The sequence below is a fragment of the Sorex fumeus genome, unplaced genomic scaffold, assembly GCF_029834395.1.
Source record: "Sorex fumeus unplaced genomic scaffold, SorFum_2.1 ptg000122l, whole genome shotgun sequence".
NCBI lineage: Eukaryota > Metazoa > Chordata > Mammalia > Eulipotyphla > Soricidae > Sorex > Sorex fumeus.
In genome coordinates, this window is record NW_026606179.1 from 62452390 (window position 1) to 62461636 (window position 9247).

Consider the following 9247-nt stretch of genomic DNA (forward strand, 5'->3'; position numbering starts at 1 on the left):
TATTATTTGTTGAATGTAGTAATTAGGTATTTATGAATATATGGCTGTAATTTCTGACAACATCCCAAAAAATAAAATCCTCCTAAATCAGAGCAAGAGGGAAATCTTTTATTCTCGGGGATTTTTGGTGGGGGGGCGGGGGACACCAGCTGTGCTCCACCCCTGCCCCAGCCCTACAGGGGGTGGGCGTGGGAAGAGCCCGGTGGGTGGACAGTGGAAGGCCAGCCCGCCTCAGTGAGCCGGATGGACACTGGAAGGGTCAGCCCACCTTGGGGAGAGCCCGGATGGATGGACAGTGGAGGAGCCAACCCAACTCGGAGAGCACCTGGATGGACAGTGGAGGGGTCAGCCCGCTTCGGGGAATGCCCAGATGGACAGTGGAGGGGCGCCCGCCCGTTGACCGACCGCCGCGTTCTGCAGTCCAGAGTCACAGGTGTCATGGACACAATCTCTTCTTTCTGCTGTCACTGTCCAGCCCATGGGGTCACATCGTGGACACCGTAGGGAGCAGGACGGTCCTCGGCCAGCAGCCACCCTGAGGCAGCCGGGCTGTGCTGGGGCCCAGCTGGGCACACGTGTCGTCCATCGGGTTCCCGAAGCCTCCGTGCGCTGACCAGCCAGCTACCTCAGCACTGACCTCACTTGTGGAGGGACCCGCCTGCCTGGAGCGCCCTCAGCAGGACAGCCTGGACGCCGCCTGAGGGCCCAGTCCCTCTCCTGCAGCTGAACAGGAAGCCCCAGGCCCCCACCACCCCCACGGGATCTCCAGTTCTCTGCCCCGCGCCTCGGGGGCTCGGGGGATGAAACTGGGGTCAGCCAAACGCAGGACACGCACCTTGATGCCCGGCCTGTCTCTGCAGGCCCCGAGGCCGGGGGCTCGGCGGCAGTGCTCACCAGGGCCGGCTACCAGTCCTGGGACTGGGAGCCCGGAGGGGCCTGCTGGCCGGCGCGCAGCTGGGCCAGGTGGCCGAGCGCCCTGGTGAGGAAGGGCCCGGTGCTGTTGATCTCCAGCAGAGTCAGGTTATCCAGCTAGGACGGAAGACGGACACGCCGCTGCCACTCGAGCCCGCGCGGCCCCCGCCCTGCCCCGCGGCCCACCCACCCCTACCTTGGCGTGAGCCTCCTGCTGCCTCACGAAGCTGTCGGCAGACACCCGGAGCTTGGCCGTGCGCGTGTCCCACAGGTCCTTCACCAGAGTCCGGATCTCGTCGGCTCTGGGGATGTCGTCGGAGGCACTGGGGGGGGGGAGGGGCAGAGATGGCGGGGAAGGACGAGCATGGGGCCACAGCAGCGCCCAGCACACGCGTCCTGTGCTCGCTGTCCACCCAGCGCCCGAGCGTGACCAGGGGAGTCCAGCTGGCCCCGCACTATGGCACCGCTGGGGCTCGGCATCCTCCTGTCCATCTGAGCGGCCCAAGGGTGTCGAGACGGCTCCAGGGGGACGCGCCTGCCAGGCTGTGCCATTGCCCCCCCGGGTCCCGGGCCCCCGCCTCCACCCTCACCCCGCCAGGACCAGGCCAGGCCGGAGAAACCGAAGGGCAGGGGCTGAGCCCAGCTGTGAGGAGCGGGATGGCCCTGGGGACAGCCGCAGCCTGGGACGGGGCGGGTCGGCGAACCCCAGCAGATCCACACCCAGCTCAGAACAGGGAAGAGTGACCCCTGGGCCAGGGAGACGAAAACCCACAAAGTCGGCACCCGAGCACGGCAGGCTGAGCAGCGCTGGCCTCCGCTCCGGACCCTCCCGGCCGGGCCCTCCCCTGAGCGCCCCGATGCGCCCGCCCCCCCCCTCAGCCAGCAGGGAGCCCCGGGCGGGGGTTTGACCCGACTGGCTCTGCTCCGGGGGCACCCAGGCCGCGGGACCCCAGCACCCATCCCCGGGAGGCGACCCCGCGGCAGCACCCAGCGCCTGGCCCCTCCTGCCCACCAGGCGAGCACTTACTGGTTGAGCAGGAGCCGGGTGAGCTCCATGTAGTGGGGGCTGGGCACGGGGGTGAAAGTTTCCTCCTGCCGCTCGTGATCGCGAACCTTCTCCAGCTTCTCTGAGAGCGAGACACGGGCCTGGGCTGGCGGCGTTTCTCACGTGCCGCATGGACACGTCTCCCAGGGGTCTGTCCAGCACCCCCGCCCAGCCTCAGGACCCCACCCGCTCCTGAGCCGTCCCCAGCCCTGCGTTCCCCTCCCCACCCCACCCCCGCCCCACATCACAGATGAGACCACCAGGCGGAGGGGTCTCACTGCCCTAACGACCCCCAAGCCGCAGCGCGGTGAGGCTGCAGGACCAGGAGACTCGGCGGTGTCCTGCAGAGCCCAGCCAGGCCCCCAGGGAGAAGGGGGAAGGGGCGCCCCGGCCAGTGGGACCCCATCGTGCAGCGTGGCCAGGGAGTGTGACCCGTAGGGGCGCAGGCGGGCGCACGGGGCGGCCGCACCCCAGGGGGACACGCTCGGCATGGGACCAGGAGCCTGGGGGTTCCCAGGCCCACCGCCCTCCTGCTCCGCCCCCAACAGAGACGCTGCTCTCGGCCGTGGCAACGGGCACCCTGCTCTCACTGTCCACCTACGGCTCGGCCTCAACCTAGAACTGCCGTCACTCCACCTGGGCCCACCCCAGCCCCACCGCAAAGCTGCCCGTCTCCCGTGCCCGCCTCACCCACGTCCATCCACTCGGGCGGCACCAGCCGGCATTTCTGTCGCTGCTTCAGGTTCACGGCCAGCCACAGCGGCACCTGCAGCGGGAGCCCGGGGAGGAAGGGGCCCAGCTCCCCCTGCCAGGGGGAGGGGTGTCAGGGCCCAGGGGTGCCACCACAGCCGCCCCCCGCCTGGCGCCCAGCCCCACCTTCACACCCCCCAGCGACCCCCCCCCGCCCACCTGGACCCGGGACACCCCCTGAGGGCACTGTCCGTCCATCTGGACCCAGGACACCCCCCCCCCGCCCCCGAGCGCACCTCCCGCCCACCTGGACCCAGGACACCCCCGTGAGGGCACCGTCCATCCACCTGGACCCAGGAGACCTCCCCGAGCGCCCCCCCGCCCACCTGGACCCAGGACATCCCCTCGGTGCACCCCCGCCCACCTGGACCCAGGACATCCCCTCGGTGCACCCCCGCCCACCTGGACCCAGGACACCCCCCCTGAGCCCACCCCCCGCCCACCTGGACCTGCGTCCACCCACACGCCCCCGGGTGTCCCTCCTCTCGCCCACGCCCTTCGCGCCCCGCGGTCCGGGCGAAAGCGGCCGACCCCAGCCCGGCCCGGCGCTCACCCCGATAAGGTAGATCTTGTCCAGGCTGAAGTTCGGGATGATGGTGACCAGCTCCTTCTCGGCCAGAAACTCCACCTCGGCCACGTCCATGCCGGCGCCAGCGAGCCAAGCGGACTCCGCGCCGCTTCCGGCACCGCGTTCCCGCCACCGCGCGCGGCCCGCCCCCGGCCGGAAGCAGCCCCGCCGGCCAATGGGCGCGCCGCTCTCACTTCTGGCGCTGCTACGGGCCCGCCGATTGGCGAGCTGGGCGCGAGCCAGCCCCGCCCCCTCCGCGGCCAGGCCCCGCCCCTCCCGCTCGGGCCCCGCCCCGCGCCGCCCGGGCCCCGCCCCTCCCTCCCAGGCCCCGCCCCTCCCCCAGGCCCCGCCCCGGGCCGGGCCCCGCCCCCCGGAGCTGGCCCGCGGCCCGCGCAGCCTCCGGCTTGTCCTGCTCCTCTGCCCGGGTCACCGGCTCCCGTGACCCTTCCCTGCTCTCGGGCCAGAGCGCTTCACCCCGAGGCAAGCTGGGCAGGCGTCCAGGGCGCGTCCACGCTGGCGTCCGCACCGGGCTGGAATTGCTCGAAATGCCTTAAAACGCAGATTTCTTCCCAACCCCCCACGGGAAGCCGGCTCACGGCGGGGCCTGCGTGGACACGGCCGGGGACACGCCCTCACCGCCAGCCCTTGCTGAGACCGACCACCGGGACGGGGCACAGCTCCGGGACCCCGGCGCTGTCGGGGGTGGGGGGTCCCTGTGCCTGCGGGCGGAGGAAGGGGCCCGCGCCCCCTGCCGGTGCTTCGGGGCGGCCGGGAGCCCCGCCCGGGCTGGGGGAGGGGAGCGGGGCCACCTGGTCCTCCGGAAGTCTGCCGGGAGAGCGTGCCAGCTTGTCTGGGCGCTGATTGATGGGGAGATGTTTTCCTGCCGGGCAAATGTTTGCGCTCGAAGCTGCCAAGGCCTCCCCGCCTCCCGGGTTCTCGCCGCCTGCAAAAGAGCAAAGGGGAAGCTGGCGGGAAGGGGAAGGTCCAGGGAGGAGAGGGGAGGGGGCGAGGGGGCAGGAGGAGAGGGGAGGGCAGGGCGGGCCTAGATGAGGCCGCAGTGCCACCTACTGTCCCAGCTGGTCCAGGAGACAAAGGATACGGCAGAGCGCCTCGGAATGGGGAGCGGCGCCTTTGGGGTGGGAGGGGCACACCTGGGGGTGCTCGGAGCTTACTCAGCATCGGCCTCAGTCTTTCTCAGGCTCAGGACACATGGGGTGCCCGGACGGAAGCTGGGCAGGCAAGGCTGTCGCCCACCCCACTGGACCATCCTTCGGACCCCAGGAGGGGAGCTTTTGCAGGGAGGCAGGAAAGTTCTGGAACTGGTGGTGGCCGCAGTGACGTGTGAGCCACGACATCCGCTGACCGAGGGGCTCGGGCTTGCCAGGCCCCTACAGCCCCTGTAGGTGAAGGGTGCAGAGGAGGGGTGGGGAGGGGCGAAGGGGACTGGAGAGAGATGCAGGGGAGAGGTGGGGGGTGCAGGAGGGCAGAGATGCAGAGGAGTGTGAGGAGGGTTGGAGGGGTGCCGGGGAGGGGTGGGAGTGACTTGAGGGAGGGGCGGGAGGAGAGGTGCAGGGCTCTGTCTTTGGGGGGGCTCACACCCTCACTTCCTGCCAAGTTCCTGCCCCCAAGCCAGCAGCCTCCAGGGCAGAGAGGCGGCTCCTCGGTTGCCCCTGGACCTTGTGTCCCGTGTCCCAGCACGGACGTCCCAGCACGGGACCAGCTTCCCCAGACGTCCATCAGGGCGGGGAGGCAGAACCATCACTCTGGGGCTGTCGCAACTCTGCGGGTCCCGTGAGACCCCGGGGCCGCACAGGACACTGAAGGTGCGGACGTGGACCTTCATGCGGGAAGCTGGGCAGGGGCACAGGGAGGGACTGGCTTGCTGTCCGAGCAACTTGCTCCTGCCCAAAAAGTCACTTCCTGAAACTTCCCCTCGAGAAACTTCAAAGGCTGGAGTCGGCCTCGTGCAGGGACCGGGGCGAGATCCTGCACAGCCCCGCAGCCCCCGCAGCCCCCTCTCCAGGCCCCTGCCCGAGGCACCCAGAACTCTCGGACCTGGCAGACCCGAGTCTCCCACACCGCTTCCCTCGGAAATGCCACTCAGGTTGGCTCCCGGCTGTGGCCCCAAGTAACTGGAGCCTCCCCAGGGTGCCTGAGTGGGCGGAGCCTTCCCAGGGTATCGAGTGGGCGGGCCCTTTCCGGGTGTCTGAGTGGGCGGGGCCCTCGTCCAGAGCGGGGCCCTCCAAGGTGTCTGAGTGGACGGGGCTCCCCAGGTATTGCGAGTGGGCGGAGCCTGAGAGTGGGCGGAGCCTCCCCAGGGTATTGAGTGGGCAGGCCCTCCAGGGTGTGAGTGGGCGGGGCTCTCCAGGGTGCCTGAGTGGGCGGGGCCGCCAGGGTGTCTGAGTGGGCGGGGCTCTCCAGGGTGTCTGAGTGGGCGGGGCCCTCCAGGGTGCCTGAGAGTGGGCGGGGCTCCCCAGGTTATTGAGTGGGCGGAGCCTTCCCAGGGTATTGAGTGGGCGGAGCCGCCAGATTGTGAGTGGGCGGGGCCCTCGGGTGCCTGAGTGGGCGGGGCCCTCCAGGGTGCCTGAGTGGGCGGGGCCGCCAGGGTGCCTGAGTGGGCGGGGCCGCCAGGGTGCCTGAGTGGGCGGGGCCGCCAGGGTATTGAGAGTGGGCGGAGCCTTCCCAGGGTGTCTGAGAGTGGGTGGGGCCCTCCAGGGTGCCTGAGTGGGCGGGGCCGCCAGGGTGTCTGAGTGGGCGGGGCCTTCCAGGGTGCCTGAGAGAGTGTGGTCCTCGGAGGGGCAGTAAGAGGGTGGCTTGGGCCGTGTCCCAGAGGGTGCATGTCCCAGGAAGAGGGAGGGGACCCCCGAGCAGCACCCCTGGGCGACACCCTCGCCGCCCTCCGCCCTGAGCTGAGCTCAGCGCCCTCCTGTTGCCTGGGGGGTCCCCGGGGGAAGGGGGACAGTCTCCGCCTAGTGCACCGCTGTCCCGCCCCCCAGCTGAGGCAGCCGGAGCCTCATCTCCCAGGCCTGGCCTGGCCCTCTGCGCGCTGCGTCTCGGCAGCCAGTGACCGCTCTGACCCGGTGGGTGCACCGTCCCGCTGAGCGCGCGCTTGGCTGCACTGCCAGGTGGGGGGCAGGGCTGGAGGGCGGGGCTGGGAGCCCCCTCCGCTTCTCCCGTGGGCGCGGCCCAGCAGGGCACACGCCAGGCCAGGCGGCACAGGCGTTTGGGGAGCGTGGCAGCCAGGGGCACAGCCTGAAAGCCCGGCCAGGGGCTGCAGCCCCCCTCTCCCCCCCCCCCAGGACCCCCACAGCGCCAGCTTTGTCCCCCGCACAGCATGGCTGAGCTGAAATGGCTCCAGCCGGGTGCGAATCCACGCCTGTGTCTTCTGCCATCTGCCGCTGTCATTAAAAACCACATTTCCATCTGCTTCCACGGCACCAGGCCCACGCGGCAGACCCTCATGTTCCCTCGCCTCTCGGCCTGGAGCACCCGAGTCAGAGTTCACGGCCGTGCAGTCCCCTCCCCCACCTTGGTCCCCCCTCGGGCCGGGCCCTCCTGCAAACACTCATTGCGGGGGCAGGAGCAGCACCGCTCAGTGGCTGCGGCTGGGGCTGCTCAGAATGCCCGGCTTCGGCACTGAAACCAAGTGGGCATTGCAGGGGCTGGCCCTGCCCCCACTCCAGAGCTGGGCAGGAGCGTCCGGCTACGCACCGGGTGTGGCGTGGCGTGTGGCCCTAAAGCTTGCAAACGTTCTTACTTACTTGGCAGGATGCCCCCACGCACGTCCATGTAGAGGCGCCTGGGCCACCGCCACAGGGCAGGCGGCACTCCCCGCGCTGTGCTCGGGGGTCCTGGCAGGGCGCAGGGGACCGGGTGGTGCTGAAGGTCACGTGTGCTCGCCGCGTGCAGGGCAAGAGCCTGAACCCCTGTGCAGTCGCTCAATAAAAGTAAATTAAAAAAATGTGGGGCCAGCCAGAGCTCACACTGCGGGCAGGACGCGGGTCTCACACATGTGACACAGCTCACCGGGAGCCACACAGGAGGTGCTGCTGGGGCGGCACGAACTAGCAAAAACATGGGGCCCGGGGTGACAGCACAGCGGGGCTGTTGTCCTGGCAAACGGCCAGCCTGGGCGCAGGCCCCAGCACCCCGTACGCCCCCCAAGCCCGCAGGAGTAACTGAGTGCAGAGCCAGGAGTCAGCCAAAAGTAGGCCCTGAGCACTGTGGAGTGTGGTCCCAAACAAGCAAAACCAAAACTGAGATAAGCTCAGGGCTGGGGAGGCAGCTGGGGGCGACGTGCTCAGCACAGCAGCCCGGGCCGGCCCGGCACCCCTGGACGGAGGCAGCAGCCCCCGCGCTGCCGGGTGGCCGGAAGCGGGAACACGGAAGGGACTGCAGACACTGGAGCGCTACCTCCTAGCTCAGGAACAGGCTCGTGGCAGGGATGGAGCAACAGGACATCAGGTCGGTGCCACATATGGTCCCTCAGCCCACCAGGAGTGAGCCCTGAGCACTGAGCACAGAGCCAAGAGTAAGCCCTGAGCACCACCTGTGTGGTCCCCAAACAAACAGACAAAAAGGAGCGGACTCAAGAACTAAAAATCAGGGGCTGGAGCAATAGCACAGCGGGGAGGGCGTTTGCCTCGCACGCGGCCAACCTGGGTTCAATTCCCAGCATCCCATATGGTCCCCCGAGCACGGCCAGGAGTGATTCCTGAGTGCAGAGGCAGGAGGAACCCCTGAGCATCACTGACTGTGCCCCCCCCCAGAAAAAAAGAACTAAGAATCAGGGCTGGGGAGATGGCAGGACTTGCCCCCAAGTACTGCGTCCCCCAAGTACCCCGAGGAGCAGCCAATATGTCCTCGCCCTGCAGTGAGCCAGAACTGGCCGAGCACCACAGGGTGTGGCCCAAAACAAAACCAAAAGTAGGGCAAAAAAGAATCAGGGCAAGGAGATAAAGGTCAGAGCTTACACCCCATGTGCTGGAAGGCCGACAAGGACCCATGCTACGGGCACCCCCGCCCTGGAGCCTGCCGGTCTGAGCCCTAAGGTCCCAGGGACTTCTGGGAACTGCCCAGAACTGCTAAAGCTCTAAGCACTGCTGGGAAGAGTTCCAGTATTCCTAGGAATATCTCCAGTGCTACTGGATTAAAGCCCCAGTACTTCTGAGTAAGTTCACCAGTACTGCTGGGAGTAGCCCTGAGCACTGCTGGGTATAGCCCCAAGGACTGCAGGGTGTGGCCCAGCACTGGGCAGGAGCTGTGTCACCTCGAGGGCCCGGGCCCTAATGCCTGCAGGCCGCCCGCCCAATGCTGCCAGTCCCTGCCCCCGAGTGCCAGGAAGGCTTCTGCACAATCACTTTATTTTTAAAAGTCTTTCTTGGGGTGGGGGCAGAGGGAGAGGCCCAAATGCCCAGGTGCGTTTGCCTGGCACATGACCCAACCTGAGTTCAATCCTCGGCTTCCCATAGGGTCCCTGAGCTCCACCAAGAGTAATTCCTGAGTGCAGAGCCAGGTGTAAGCCCTGAGCACTGCCGGGTGTGGTCCAAAATAAGGGTGTTTGCCTTGCAAGCGGCCAACATGGCGACCCGAGTTGGATTCCTCTGCCTCTCTTGAGAGCCCGGCAAGCTACCGAGAGTATCTCGCCCACACAGCAAAGCCTGGCAAGCTACCCGTGACGTATCATATTCGACATACCAAACACAGTAACAATTGTCACAGTGGAGACGTTACTGCGCCCACTGGAGCAAATCGATGAACAGTGACAGTGACAGGGACTGTTTGGGCCACGCCTGGCAGACCCAGGGGACCTTATGGGGTGCCGGGATTCGACCCCGAGTCTTCTGCACGCCAAGCAAGTGCCCTGTCTGCTGTAGTGTGTCTGGCTCCCACACGCTTCTTTTAAAGAATCAAGAACATGGGGGCAGAGAGGCAGCACAGGGGTCTGCGCCACGTGGTCCCCAAGCACTGCT

The 9247-nt window shown here is 67.9% G+C and overlaps 1 protein-coding gene across 1 annotated transcript; it reads right to left on the reverse strand.

The window, feature by feature from the left end:
• Window positions 1-903: 903 nt before the first annotated feature.
• GINS2 (GINS complex subunit 2) lies at window positions 904-3435 on the reverse strand. Its single transcript, XM_056136149.1, has 5 exons — window positions 3261-3435; window positions 2648-2762; window positions 1940-2039; window positions 1109-1235; window positions 904-1029 (listed from the first exon to the last, which is right to left on the reverse strand). Exons 1-5 carry the CDS (start codon window positions 3348-3350, stop codon window positions 904-906), a joined length of 558 nt encoding a protein of 185 aa, XP_055992124.1. The 5' UTR covers window positions 3351-3435.
• Window positions 3436-9247: the final 5812 nt, after the last annotated feature.